This window comes from Mesoplodon mirus (assembly GCF_964341445.2).
Source record: "Mesoplodon mirus genome assembly, chromosome: 18".
Lineage (NCBI taxonomy): Eukaryota > Metazoa > Chordata > Mammalia > Artiodactyla > Ziphiidae > Mesoplodon > Mesoplodon mirus.
Genome location: NC_138994.1, coordinates 13893774 through 13909138, shown reverse-complemented (window position 1 = coordinate 13909138; position 15365 = coordinate 13893774). Strand labels below are relative to the sequence as shown.

At 49.5% G+C, this 15365-nt stretch overlaps 1 protein-coding gene across 2 annotated transcripts in view; it reads left to right on the top strand.

Annotated features, from left to right (window-relative positions):
* RPTOR (regulatory associated protein of MTOR complex 1) overlaps positions 1-15365 on the top strand; it is a 339786-nt gene that overhangs the window by 261735 nt on the left and 62686 nt on the right. For both annotated transcript variants that reach the window (XM_082603639.1, XM_082603638.1), the window contains exons 11-13: positions 1599-1700; positions 8895-8978; positions 10403-10513. In XM_082603639.1, the coding sequence (XP_082459765.1) occupies positions 1599-1700; positions 8895-8978; positions 10403-10513 (297 nt within the window). The remainder of the gene's footprint in view (positions 1-1598; positions 1701-8894; positions 8979-10402; positions 10514-15365) is intronic.

The following is a 15365-nucleotide window of genomic DNA, read 5'->3' as shown; positions in this document are numbered from 1 at the left end:
TTCCCCGTGGGGAGACAGAGTGGGTGGGACAGAGAGGAGTGGGCCGGAGGCAGAGATTTGGAATTCTTTCTTTCTGGAGCTCAGGGACAGCAGAGCTGCGTATTAAGTGGAAATGCCTATGTAAGACAGAAAACCCAGCAGTCCTACTGCTCGGTCTCTCAGTTCCCAGACCTCCTTCTGACAGCCTGGGCCCCCTCCTACCTGCGCCGCTACTTCTTCAGTTTCCCTCGTCCTCGTCATCTCCACTAAAGGCATCCCCTCCGCAGTGCCTGCGCGAGGACAAGCCAGCCTCCGCACCCCCACTGCCAGGCTGGGGAAGCCCACTGTGACCTGCTGCGGTCACTACCCTCCAGGGGCCTTAAACGCCGCCCGGCGGGCTACCCGGACACATCTCCTTCCTTCCCGTCCCCTCTCCGCTCGCTCTGCCTTCCATCCACAGCACCTCCTTTTCCCACCTCGCTGAGAGACAGGAGCAATAGAGGGATCCTCTGTAAGTCCTGCCACGTTGGCCCTTGTCCTGCATCCCGGCCCGTCTGTGTTGCATCTCCCGCTCCCAGCAGTGCTGCCCCCAACCTGTGCGCCAGACGTCCACTCGCCAAGGCCCTCGCCCAGCACCTCCCTCCTTCATCAGCAGTTTCCCCCTCTTACAAATATGCCCTTACTCTCCCACCTTTAAAAAGAAATTCCTAGTCACATGATCCCATCCGATTTTTCCCACCCCCCGCCCCACCATGTCTCTCCTTCCCCTTTGCAGCGAGATTCCTGCAAAGAACTGTCTATTCTTGAGTCTCTGAATCATCTTTTCTTCTGTTTGAACCCAGTCCGGTTGTGCTTCTGCCCACTACCAGGGCTCTCCTATTACATCCTTAATGGTCTCCAGGGCCCTCCTTGTCGCCATCAGCTCTGGACCCTGGTCCTGCCTGACCTTCTACAGTCATGGAAGGTGCCGACCATGTCCTCCCCCTAAAACACTCCTCCCTGGCATCCTGGCCACCACCCACTCCTGATCCCCCTCTGCTGGCCTTGCCCTTGTGTCTCCATCTCCTTGGCCTCTCACTCTTGGGGGGCTCCAGGGCTCAGCTCGGGGTCCCCTCTGTTTCTCACTTAACTTTAAACTAGATCTGTCTCTCCAGCCCAGACCCGTCTCCTGGACTGCGGGCTCATGTAGGCCATCGTCCCCCTGATGTCTCTGTCGGGTGTCCAGTAGGCACCTCAAGCTCAGAGTGTCCAAGCTGAGTTCCCCACGTGCTCCTCCCAAACGTGCTCCTCTTTCAGTCTTCCTGCCTCAGGTCTTGGGACCCCGCTTCCGGGTGTTTAGGCCCAAGCCCCGGCATTAACCTTACTGCAACCCTCTCTTACCCACACCCAGTCTGTCCATGCAGCCTCTGGCTCTGCCATATGAAACATCCTGGTCTGACCATGTCTCACCACCTCCTCTGCTATGGCCCGGCCCTGTGTCCCCTCGCCTGGATGGTAGAGGCCGAGTGTAGTCGGGGCCTCACAAAGACACACGGCTGAATCGATGGTGGGGGCGGTGTGTAAAGGCAGAGCCAGGTGAAGAAGGAGAGCCCCTGACTAACCCTCTGCTTGTCCCACAGCACAGCCCCTTCTTTGCTGAGCAGCTGACCGCCTTCCAGGTGTGGCTCACGATGGGCGTGGAGAACAGGAACCCACCTGAGCAGCTTCCCATTGTCTTACAGGTGAGTGTCTCCAGGTGAGCCAGATTGGTGAGGGAGCTAGAAAACCCCGCAGCCGCCCGGGAGGGGACTAGTTTATTGGGACCGAGTGTGCTGGTGTGTGACAGCCCTCCTGCTTTGGAGCTAATACCTCCTTGTCTCCCGGGCTCGCCTGGCGAAGTCACTGAAGCCTCTCCCCGCCAATTAAACACTGATCTGGGCTGTCGTCAGCTGCCCTCCCCTCTCCCCCCAGTGCTGCTGCCAGCGAGCTCCGTTCCAGCACGGCTCTGGCGTCAGTGCCCCTTCTCTTTGGAAGGATATGAGATGCAAATCAACTGCGGAGAAAATGGGAGAGCCTGAGCAAATTACACACGCAGGTCGTGGGCACCGCTCCCGGCACCTGTGGGTTGCTCACTTCCAGGGGGCTGTGCCCAGCAGTAGCTGTGGGCTGTTGCACTCTGGCTGTGCCGTCAAGCGCAGTCACCCGTATGGCCTGTGTCAGTGTTCACGCGGCACCTGGTGCCCCACGAGTGGTTTGGGAGATCAATTCTGTGGGTCTCACCCAGCTAAGTTTTGGGTAATGAGATGGCAAAATACCAAAATAAGTCACAGGCAGGAAGTTTAGGAAGTTTTCACAGAACTTTTGTTTCAGTTAATGTATATTTATGGGACAGGTGCAGGGACCAGGTCATGACATAAGCAAAGCTGTTTTGCTCTGAGACAGTGTCAAATGAGATTTAAAACCACTGGTGTCAGTGTAGACACCAAGGCCTAATAATTCACTTTAGGCCCTGGAAGAGATTGTGTGCAGTGGGGATGAGGCGGTTGAACTTGGGTGAGAACTGTGGACGGTTGTGGGAGGGGCCGTGCCCACAGCAGGAGGGGGTGGGCATTTACATCCGTGTCCAGTTAGGAAGTGGGGTCTTAAATTCTGAGAGCTGGCTGGGAAGACCATCACCTTCCCCCCAGAAAGCTGATTAGGTTGCTTTGCCTCACCTGCCCAAGGACGAGGCCTTGCCTCCCCCCAGGAGGGCCCCACTTTCTCACCAGGCTGCTGACCACGTCTCGCAGAAGTACCATTCATCTTCACTGGGCCAGATGCGCTCTCTGAGCGGCTCTCGCCGCTGAGGACAGTTTGAAAAATAGGTGAACGGCTGATCCCTGTCCCACCTGGAGCGTGGTGGGCCCCCTCCCTGCATGGTCTGCTCTCCCGCTCTGTGCTGACCGCATGGTGGGCTGGGAAGGTGCCTACGACAGAACTGAGGTCTCATCTGGCTCAGGACTGTGCCGGGACCCAGGCAGCAGAGCAGTGAGAGCAGTTTATGCAGTTGTGGAAATGCCACCACACAGCCTTGTCCTCGTGGCTTGATAATTACGTGGGCACAGGGTGTTGGCCAGGATCCTTCCCTGGAGATATTTTGGTGCTTTTTCTGTCTTATGACTGCTTACTTTCTGACATTGTGAAAAGAATGCAGAAATTATTAGTATTCCTCGTGTGTGTTTCTAGATTAGTTTGACTATCTTGAGTTTGCAAGGTGAGCAATAAACAAATTTTCAAAACAAAACGAAAAGCAACGATAACAACACAACAAAGAAAACCCGCCATTTGGCAGAAGCCCACGAGTTCTCATGCAGCGAGTGGAAGGCTGACAGGCAGGGCTATGGGACAGCAGTGGCCGGTTGGTTGCTGTGCTCCCCAGCCCCTAGGGTCATCCGAATTTTCATGAGAGGAGACTGTGGCCAGCCTCCACTGACCTTCCTATTATTTCAATAATGTGATAGATAAAATCGGTCCTTCCCAAGTAGGGGCACAATGCCCAGCACTGAATCCTGCCTGGCAAACAATCCTGTTGTAAATGGCCTCCTATTGACTTTTTCTTTAATGTCCCATTTACAACCCACACGCCCTCAGGGAAAGAGAAGACCCAACTTCCTGATGCCAAAATGAGGGAATGACTCTGAAAGAAAAGAAAGGGGCATCTTCTGTGCGATCTTTCAGACGAATATAAACCATAGGTTCCTCATCCTTCTGATGGGGGGGTCTGTCTGGGCTGTGTCCCACCTGGATCAGTGCAGGAACCTGTACTTAACAAGAAAACGCAACACAATGCAAAGGAGAGCTTGCTTCATTTGGGGTAGCCCGCAGTGTTGGCTTCTTTCTCATTAATTCAGTTATTTTGCCAGAACCTGGGCCCCATTATCCATAAATTATCCCCAGTGCCTTGTCGAGTCAGGAAGTGTTGCTGAAGGGAAAGAGAATTTTAATACAGAGACGTCACAGCTTTTCCAATCCCTGCTAGTTTTTCCACTGCCTGCTAGTTTTTCCACTGCCTGCTACTTTTTCCACTGCCAGAGACCGTTTTCTCCCTCCAAAAACTCAGAGGCATTAACTGAGGACCATCGGGGTAAAATGAACTGTCTCCTCGGGCTGATTTGCAGCCTCTCGTGTAGATGTAAGCATGAACGTACGCTTTTCCTGACCAGTCCTGATGTCCTTTTTCACCTTTTAAAAATACAAATCAACAGAAAGGATGGGAAGGAAGATTCTTGAGCCCTGCCACACTGCAAGCCCTGGCCCTATGGTCTCCTGGTCTGGTGGCCCTGCCTGGACTCAGCATTACTGTCTGCACTCCCTCAGTGGCCCATGTGCAAAGAAGCCCCAGACAGAGAAGGAGGAATCAATGTTGTGGAAAAGAGAGGGAAGAGAGAAATTTTACAGGATTCCGTGTTAGTACCTTTATACAGATACTACAAGTCAGTGTGGGCATTTCATTAGGAAACCCTGTTTGCTTTCATGGCATCATTTTATTTACAAATAGAATTTTTGGTCTGAAAGTACAGGATTATTATTAGGTGGCGTCAGGATAATAACTGGGATGTTATTATTACACATATTATATTCATCGGTGGCTCCAGAATCTCTGATCATCAGATTCCTGGGTCCACCAGGCCAGGACTGGAGCTTGTGAATCTGGTTTTTAAGAAGCAGCTCTGTCCAGCAGTCTCAGCGCAGAAGCCTGAGTGAGTTTTTTGTGCACAAGGCAAATGAAAGGTTGTTGCCCTAGCAGCTCTGTTTTAGTTTGGGTATTCGTATCTCCATGATTAATCTTCAATTTGGGTTACCACAGACAGAAAGAAATCCCAGTAACTCATTTAGTTCACCAACATTTATCTCTGTAATTTCCCCGGGGCCTGAGGCACACTGAAACAGGAATTTTTTTTTTTTTTTAAGTACAAACAAAAGCCAGTCCTTTTTTTAAAAAGTAATTTTAATTTATGTTGGGCCTCAATTTTTTTTAAATGTAAATCAACAGAAGGAATCGCAGGAAGCAGCAACGTTTAGAAAAACCAATACTTGACATTTTCCCTAGGACTTGATATTGATGCTGTTTATTTTCCAATGAAACATCAATACCCACAGCACTGCTGAGGGTCTTGAGTCTCTGAGACAAGTGGGCTGTCTCTTGATGCTTTAATGGGTGTTTCGTCAACACAGACAACAAGAGTCAGGAAAGATCGCATTGCAGTAGTGATGGTGATGGTTTCCCTTTTACTTTTGCCATCTGTAAATAAGACCTTGTAATGGAGACCTCTTACTGCTGGTCAGTGCACATGAGATACAAACAATGCGAACTTCGCGTGGTTAGGTTTCTTGGCCCAAGTTGCCATTTCTTCCACTGCAAAGTGCTCTGCTATTTACTTGAAAACACAGAAATTTATTCACGTTGACAGTCTTTTAAATAACAAAGGGAATCAGTAAATAGAATCTTTACAAGTGTTAAATGTGTTTGATGTCTTTGATTTTTGAGGAATTACACCTGCTTTCACAAACCTAGTAAATGGAAGGTTCTGCCCGCCCTGGATCTCTAGAGACTTGAACCTCCGGCAGTTCCGTTTTCTTTAAAAACAAATAGGGAAAAACAAATACCGTATGCTAACACGTATATATGGAATCTAAGAGAAAAAAAAAAAAGGTCATGAAGAACCTAGGGGTAAGACGGGAATAAAGACACAGACCTACTAGAGAATGGACTTGAGGATATGGGGAAGGGGAAGCTGTGACAAAGTGAGAGAGTGGCATGGACATATTATATACACTACCAAACGTAAAATAGGTAGTTAGTGGGAAGCAGCCGCATAGCACAGGGAGATCAGCTCGGTGGCTTGTGACCACCTAGAGGGGTGGGATAGGGAGGGTAGGAGGGAGGGAGACGCAAGAGGGAAGAGATAGGGGGACATATGTATATGTATAACTGATTCACTTTGTTATAAAGCAGAAACTAACACACGATTGTACATTGGAGTATTTATTATACTCCAATAAAGATGTTAAATAAAAAGTTAAAAAAAACAAATAAGGAATTCCTTGGTGGTCCAGTGGTTAGGACTTGGCGCTTTCACTGCCAGGGCCCAGGTTCAATCCCTGGTGGTAGAACTAAGATCTCACAAGCCGCACAGCACGGCAATAAATAAATAAATAGTCAATCAAATCGCTTCTGAGAGATGGAGACATCCTGTAGCTGGATGCTGACACCGAGACTAACATTCATCACACCCCTCATAGCAGACCGCGTTGTACCAGACAGGCTGCGTCTCATTTGATTCTGAAAATAAGCCCAAGTCACATGTTATCTCTACTCTTCTTGATGAGGAAACTGAAGTGTCCAGAGGTTGTGATTTAAGCCACACTGTGAGGAAGTGAGATAGTCAGGTCAGCTTGACTCCAAAGCCCATGCCTTTCAGCCGTCTAACCTTGCCCTCCAGATCTGTCTTTCCGCTGCAGTGGCACAAGATAACCCATGAGTTAAACATGGGAAAGGGATCAGGCCCCGTTCAGATAGGCCCCTGTGAGCAGCCCCACATAACCTCTCCTAGCTTCTTGATTAGAGAACCTCAACTTCTCCAAACATAAAATGAACCACTCGATCATCCGTCTCGAAATAGCGATGTGGAAACAGGCTCCGAACCAGTGGGAAATGACATTCCAACAGCCGAACCCAGCCACCTCCGCTTCCCTGACCCCTGGGCTACCTGCGGGCTGGGAGCACCCACTCTCGCCTCCTCTACAGCCACGGGCCGCGCGTCCACCTGGGGAAGCTCCCCAGCCTCCCCCCTCCACCCGGGAGCCCCTCCTCAGGAGGCTCATGCTGCCAGGACCCCCTCCCCTCTTTCCACTCCCTCCAGCATCTCCTGCCACCTCCTCTGTCCCCCACCTGGTGACCCTCCCTGCTCCCCACCCTCCTCCTGCCAACCCGTATTCACCCCTCAGAGGGTAGCCCCTTGAGTGCTCTGGCTGCTCTGGCTGCACCATTTCCTCACCCCCGTTCAGTCCCTACACCACGGTCCACATCCCTGCAGCCAGAGGGTCCTCTTCACGAGTCCCACTACTGATCCTCACCTCCCAGGAGCAGGTACATAGTTAAAAACCCCCCGCCTTCTCTCCCACCTCCCTCGCCGGTCTCTCTACCCAGCTTCCCCCTTGCAGACCACCCCGGGCTGGCTGGCCTGTCCGTCTGTTCTTTCCTCTTGCCTCATTCCAAATCTTCTCTTCCAGCGGCTCCTTTCCCTGACCCCTATTCCCCCTCCTCCAGCAGGCTTTGTCGGTCACGCCCGCCAGCTGTCTTGGAGTCTGTTTCTCCCCATCGGTCATGGCCACGGTCAAGTCCAGCCATCCCACCCCTCCATCCATCTTCCTGCCAGCCTATTGCCCACAGCAAGCACATTGGACGGGTCCCTCTGCTGCTCTTCTTAGGAAAAGCTGAAGCCCTTAGCTTGGTCTGCAGGTCCGGCTGGTTCTGGAGCCTCCCCCGTCAGACTGGCCACCTGCCCTTCCTTGGGGAAGGCCCACACTTTCCCAGCCCCTTTGTCTGGAACCTAGGAACCCCACACGTCACCCAGTGGGAGGGAGAGCTTTCAGACCCCCAGAGTAGGGAGTGGCCCCCAGTTGTCTGTTCGATGGTTATTGCAGTGTGGCTGCGGAATGTCTGTGTCTAAGCCAGGTGGTGATGGGAGGGGCCCTGCTGTTCCCAGTTGCGCCCAGCACCGCGCCCGCACACAGTAAGTCCTCTGTTCATGTGACCTCTGGGTAAACATCATGAGGGAAAACTCAATATAAATGACTCCATTAAAGTTTAAAGCTTTGACATAACACAGGAAAAAAGAGAAAAATACATGGCAGAGGTCGCTGTTTTTAATTTACAAAGAATCCTTTCCTATCAAAAAGAAAAAGCCAAACATTTAAGTAGGAAAATAAGGACATGCATGGCCAGTTTACTAGAGAAATAGCCTATTAACCTATGAAAAAATATTCAACCTCACTTGTAATCAAAGAAATTCAGATTAAAAGAGCATTTTATTATTACCTATCATGTTGGCAAATAATAGTGTAACGTGGGCTAATATTTTGCTGGTAGCTTTTAATTTGATATTTAATAGAACTCTTGTGGGTGGGTCTTGTGTTATGAATTAGGAAATTAAGGTTCAAAGAAGTTATTTTCCCAAGGCCAAGTAGCCCGTGAGCACCGGAGCAAACGTGTCCTGGTGCCCAGTATTCAGCCAAGGCTTGGTAGGCAAGTTGGTTCAGCTGGAGGGCAATCTGGTGATATAAGTGTGTATGCTCTGACCCTGTAATTTTACTTCTCAAGTTTATCCTAGGGGAAGGGGAAAAAAACGTAAATGTGCAGAGATCTACCTGGTAGGATTTTTATCACAGCATTGTTTACAATAGCAAAAATTTGATAATAATTTAAGTATCTAGCAATGGGGAGATTGTTTAAATGAATTATGCACAATTTACAGAAAAGAAGTTCAGCGCTGCCCTTGGCAGCCATAATGATCAGACATATCTAGCTATGTGGAGTGAGTGAGGGTGTATCATTTAGTCAGAAAGGAGATGAGAAACACAATAGTATCTTATCGAATTTAGAACAAACAGGGGACGTTGTACATAGAGAACAGTGTCTGGAAGTGGATAGACCAGTGTCATCAGTGGATATTTTCTTAAATGAGGTTATAAAGTATCTGTTCTAGTAGCTCCTACAGCGTGCACATGGTTTACCTGTTCATGAAGAAATGGAGCATTCCCAGCCTGTGTAAAGCATGAGCCGTAGAGAAAGGGGCACCTGCTGACCTGGGAGAACAGCCCCCGGGGATGCTCATCCTGGCTCCGTGTTGCGGGGCAAGGGGTGTTGCGGTGACACCGCCTCTTCTCCCTTCCAGGTGCTGCTGAGCCAAGTACACCGGCTGAGAGCCCTGGACCTGCTGGGAAGATTTCTGGACCTGGGTCCCTGGGCGGTGAGCCTGGTGCGTGCTTCCTGTGTCCACAGTTGGGGGCACGAGACTCCACGTCACCGTCTGATGAATCAAGGGACCTTGGCCATGCGGCCGAGGATGACTATGGGGGTGGCCGTTAAGCCCGCAAGGCCCCTGTGGACCTCACTCTTTGCACCTTCATTGTCACATTGTTGGGGGGCCCTTTCCCATCCGCTGTTAGGCTTCACCTTTGCAGGACAGAAAGTGTCCTTTAGGGACACTCTAGGGAGGCGCTCACCCCTGCCAGGCCAGGAAGCTGGCAGCCTCTGGGCTGAGTCCCCAGCCACACGCGGCATGTGTTCTCCTGGGAGAAGCCTGTGAAGCCTCACTCGCCGTCCTTTCACTGTGGTTTTAGGCACAACTCTGAAACACTTTTCTATCATTCTATTCACAGGAGAGTAGAAATGGCCGTGCAAAACACTGACAAAAATACAGTCAAAAGTGATCCATTTTTCCAACACATAAATCACCAGGGAAAGAGATCACGAGGGACCTAGAGATAAAAGGGGATTCAGGAGACCCACCACCAGGTGCAGGGTCTGGACCTCATAGGGCTCTATTGGCAAATGAAAGTTTGAAAGTTAAAATTTGAAAAATTAATATTCATGAAACAATTAGAAATTTTACATGAACTGAATATTTTATATTATTAAAGAATAATTGTTGAGACTTCCCTGGCAGTCCAGTGGTTAAGACTCCTTGCTTCCGATGCAGGGGGTGCAGGTTCGATCCCTGGTTAGGGGACTGAGATCCCACATGCAGTGCAACACAGCCAAAAAAAAGAACAATAATTGTAATTGTTCATTTTTTTAGGTGTGGTAGTGGTATGTGGTCATGTTTTCATAAAAGAGACCTTATTTTTTAGAGATAAACACTTAAGTGTTTACAAATGACACAATGTGATACCTAAGACGTGCTTCAGAACATTCAGGAAAGGACGGTGGGTAGGGCCAGCCAGGACGCCACGCCCTTTCGGTTGATGGCGTTGAAGCCAAGTGATGGGCACATGGGAGTTCAGCATATTATTTTATCTCCATTGATGTATATTTAAGTTTTTTCATTGTATATTGTCAACCAAGAGTCATAGTTGATAGTTCAACATGAAGGAGAAGACGGAAAACCTAAAAATTAGGAAGAATGCACGAGCAGTCCTTGCTAGCCCTCTTACACTCCCAGGTGCCAGCAGGGAGGCCATATGTAGCTCACCACAGGTAGACTCAGGTGGAGGCCTGGCGTGTCTCTTACCTTGTGAGCTGCGTGAGCTCGTGCAGCCCAAGCAGGCTGGCCTGGGTCGCTTCCAGGAGAAGGAGTGGAGGTGAGGGAGGCATGACCCTTCCCCATGCAGCTCTGTTAGTGCTGAGGACACCATGCGCCCTGCTCCCTCCAGCGCGGGGCTGACATGCTCTCTCTCGCAGGCCTTGTCTGTGGGTATTTTCCCCTACGTGCTGAAGCTGCTCCAGAGCTCAGCCAGGGAGCTGCGGCCTCTCCTTGTCTTCATCTGGGCCAAGATCCTCGCCGTGGACAGTGTGAGTAATGTCTGTCCCCCCCCCCCCACAGGAGAGCTGCTGAGAGTAGGGCGGAGGGCCCGGCCCCACTGTCCATTCTCCCTCCTCCTGGCCTCACGCCTTCCATGGCCTCCCTCCCTCCCAGGAAAGGCTGTGCTTCCCCTGGGCCCAGTCCTGGTCTGTCACGCTGGCCCTCGGCTCACCTGTTGTCTCTTGTGCGCTGCCCCCTCCTCACCCACAACCACCCCTCCAGCCAACGAATGACCCTGCCCGCTTCCTTCTTGACGCTCGGGCCCTGCCTTGCCCCATCAGTCTCCTGTCTCCAACCAGTGCTTTCCCTCCCCAACCCTGACCCTGGGAACAGTCCCGTGGAGGCCCAGGCTGTCACCTGTAAGGCTCAGGCCACGGCACTAGTGGTCACTTCTCAGCCATGACGGCCCAGCCCACATCTCCAGCTGTGCTCCCAGTAGGCACCTCCCCACCCCTGTCCTCGTGCCTGTGGGTCTGCAGTCACATGGCCACTGCTCGAAGTCCTAGGCAAGGCCCTGTACTCAGAACTGTGCTGAAGGCCATAGGTGTCGCAGAGCTCACCCGTCCCTGCCCTCGACACTGTCCATTGGGGACAAAACCCTCTGCTATGAGGCCAAATCCTCACACGTGCCTGGCACGAGGGTGACTCTTCAAAAAGTGGAGAAATCTTGTGGGCGGGGCTGCATTTGTGTGCCTCAGTGTAAAGGAGATTATAATGTTAACCCAGGTGGCAGGGGGCCACTGAGGCCACTGCTGCAGGAATTTACACCCAGAGGGAGGGGTGAGGGTGGCCGGAAGGTGGGGGCTGCTGGACAGGAAGGGCCAGGGGAGGGGGCGCACAGGTAACAGGAGGGCCAGGCAGGTGTGGAGAACAAATGGTTCTCGAGTTTGAACCTGTGTGGGGCGTGGGCCGGCTGTGTCAGTGACAGAAGGGCGCTGAGCGGGGAGGCGTGGTGAGGGGAGCGCTCAGGGGACCACTGGTGATGGGGCCTCATGGCCTGGGAGATGGAGACTAGGGCCCTCGTCTACCCGATGACGATGGCAGGCAAGTCCTCGAGGGGAAATGTGACATGAAGGCCCAGCGGGCTGAGGGCTGAGCTTCGGGGTCTGCTCTTCGGGGGACAGAGAAGGGAGGGTGGAAGGAGGTTGTCAGAGAGGGGAGGGCTGGGAATCTGATAACAGAACATGAAGAAGGAGGCTCCGGAACAAGGGAGAGCGCTGGGAGTGGGACAGAAAACCTCAAAGAGGCTGCCGCACTTGGCAGTCAGGCTTCAGAAGTGCGTGGGGAGGGAGGCAGAAATGGGGGCTCTGGGGAGGAAGGACGGGGTGCGTCCCTCAGCTTGCTTGAGGGGTTTGTAAGTGGGGAGACGAGCTGGCATCAGTGGTTGGGTTTGCTTGCTTGTTTTGAAGGAATGGTGACTTAAATGATCTCTAGTTGGGAGAAAAGAATCAGCAGAGAAACAACCATACATCTAATTGGACTTTGACCCGCTCGCTGTGTACATGTGCGTGTGCACACGTGTGTGTATCGGGGTGATGCCCCGTGGCAGGGGCTCTCGTGTGAAGATTCTCTTAGTTCTTGCATAACTCCATGCTATAAGTGTGGTTTTGTAGATTATTTGCAGATAAGAAAATGCTCATTTAAGGAGCTGCCCAGGAGCCCATAGCAAACCTGTAACAATTTGCTGTGAGCTGAGTGGAGCCCTTTCCACCCACAGGAAAGGGGGATCAGCAGAGCCACAGAGAAGGAGGGCAGGAAGCAAGGGCATCACCATGCAAAGGGGAAGACCATTCTCTGCTCTGCAAGGGGTAAAAGGAGAGAGTGGGGGACCTCAGCTCAGAGTGTCAGCCCCTCCTTCCTGTCCAGGACCCCTGCGCCATTGAGATAGCCCTGCAGGCCGCCCGCTACCTGGGGCTCTTTTCAGCTCACACACCCACAGGGCTTCCACTCCCTAGCACCGGTGGGCCTGGAGGTGACAAATGCGTCAGGCAGATCCGGCCACCTGGTCCTGTCCCTACCGCCTTCGTGCATCAGTCCTGCACGCTGCTGCCCAAAACCACTCACGTGACCCTCTTTGCTCCAGGCCCCTAAGAGCCATGCCCACCCACTCAGTGAGTCTCTGACCTGGCTCCCCACGGATCCGGGTCCTCCTCTCTTATCTGGGCTCTGCGCAGCTGCTGAGACCACTTCCCCACGCCATGGTGGCTGGAGCTTTGCTGTGAGGGGGCTAAAAACGGGGGCATCCCCAAAGAAGGTGTCATAGCCTGTGTGCCTCTAGGGAGAAGGCTGTCTTTCATTATGTTGGGTTGGGTTGGGGTTGGTGTCTGGAGTCATCTTGTGGAGCAGCCTTGTTGGTCTCCTGGTTCTGAGAGGTGGGGACATTGTGCTAAGTGAAATAAGCCAGACAAGAGAAAGACAAATGTTGTATGATCTCATTCATTTGTGGAATCTTTAAAAAGTCATCTCATAGTCCACCTGCCGATGCAGGGGACACGGATTCATGCCCCGGTCCGGGAGGATCCCACATGCTGCGGAGCGGCTGGGCCCGTGAACCATGGCCGCTGAGCCTGCGCGTCCGGAGCCTGTGCTCCACAATGGGAGAGGCCACAACAGTGAGAGGCCCGCATACAGAAAAAAAAAAAAAAAAAGTCATCTCGTAGAAACAGAGAGTAGAATGGTGTTTGTCAGGGGCTGGGGAGTTGGAGAAATGAGAAGATATTGGTCAAAGAGGACAGACTTCCAGCTATAAGATAAATAAGTTCTGGGGATCTAATGTACAGCATGGTGACTAGTTAACAGTACTGTATTGTATACTTGAAAGTTGATAAGAGAGTAGATTTTAAGTGCTCTTCTCACTCCAAGAAAAAAAAAGGTAACTGTGTGAGGTGATGGATGTATTAACTTGATTGGGATAATCATTTCACAATACATACTTTAACCATGACATTTTACACCTCAAATATATACATTTTTGTTAAGTATACCTCAGTAAATCTGGGAGAATATTTATGTATATTTTATAATGTAGTTGATATTTATATACTTTAGTATAATTTGTATATAATTATAAATATTTATAATCATATAAACATTTATATTAATATGTAAAATAATGAAATAAAACTTTTTAAAATAATTTTCTTCAGAAAGGAGGTCTCAAGGGAAGTAAAAAGTACCTTAGACTGAATAAAAATGAATATACAATGTATCAAAACCTGTGGGACACAGCTGAGCAGTGCTGAGAGGGAAACTTCTAGAACTAAATGCATACAATAGAAAAGAAGAAAGACAACATTTAGGCAAAAACACAAGGAACAAAGTGATACATAGCCAGGAAAAATATGGGTTATCTTCAGTAATCATATTAATTACATAAAGATCAAATATCTACCTTTCTTGGTCCTGTGCAGATATGATTTTAGACAGATCTAATCTTTCTTCTGATATTTTTCACATACTCTTTTAGGCAGACACAGGGAATAATACACAATTCTGTGTCATAAAAATTATTCCAGAATCTTTCAAGGGAAAAACTTCTCGTGAGCTTAATTTTTTAAAATGATAAATATGGAAGATTATAATTATTTATAGTCCTATAAAGGTAATAAAGAAAGGTTTCAGGGACTTCCCTGGTGGCATAGTGGTTAAGACTCCACACTCCCAATGCAGGGGGCCTGGGTTCGATCCCTGCTCAGGGAACTAGTTCCCACAAGCATGCTGCAACTAAGGAGCCCATGTGCCACAACTAAGGAGCCTGCCTGCCACAACTAAGACCCGGTGCAACCAAATAAATAAATGTTAATTCCCCTTATTAAAAAAGAAGAAGAAGAAGAAGAAATGTTTCAAATCACTGACCTCAGCTTCAACCTGAAGATGTTAGTAAAAGAAAAGCAGATTAAACCCAAAGTAGGTAGGAGAAAGGAAATAATAAAGATCACAGTGGAGATCAATGCAAAAGAGAACAGAAAAGCAGTAGAGAAAATCCACTCAACCGAAGGCTGGTTCTTTGAGCAGATCAATAACTGCTCAGACTGATAAGGAAACAGAAGACACAAACCCCAAATCAGGAATGAGAGAAGTGGCATCACTGAAGGTTCTGGAGACACTGAAGGGATAGTGAGGGAATTTATAGACAACTTGATGCCCAAGCTTTTGATAACTTTGATGAAATTAATTCTTTGAATGACACAAGCTGCTCACTTAAGAAGATAGATAATCTGAATAGCACCGTATCTATTTTAAAAATTGTATTTGTGGTTAAAAACTTTCCTGCAAAGAAAGCTCCAGGTCCAGATGGCTTCACTTGGTGAATTCTGCCCAAATGTTAATGAAGAAATATACGGATGGCAAACAAGCATCTTCCCATATCATCCTATGATACTTGCTTTGCCCTGATACCAAAAACCAGACAAGAAAACTACAGACCAGTGTCCTTGGTGAAGATAGATACAAAATTTGTAAACCAAAATTTAGCAAATCAAATTAAACAATATGTAAAAAGGATAGTACATCATGACCTTGAAGGGCTTATTTCAGGAATGTAAAGTTTTCAAAGATTGAAAAACCAATCTAATTTATCATATTAGCAGAAGAAAACCCATATTATTATCTCAGTAGACAGAAAGGAAGCATTTGACAAAAACTAAAATCTATTCCTGATTTTAAAAAAACACTTCTCAGAAAACCAATAAGGGAACTTCATCAGCATGAAGAATAGCATCTACAAAAAATGCTACAGCCAACATCACACTTAGTGGTGAAAGTCGGAACACTAAGATCAGGAACAAAACCAAGGCATCTGCCCTCATCACTTCTCTTCAGAGTTTTGCTGGAAGTCCTAGG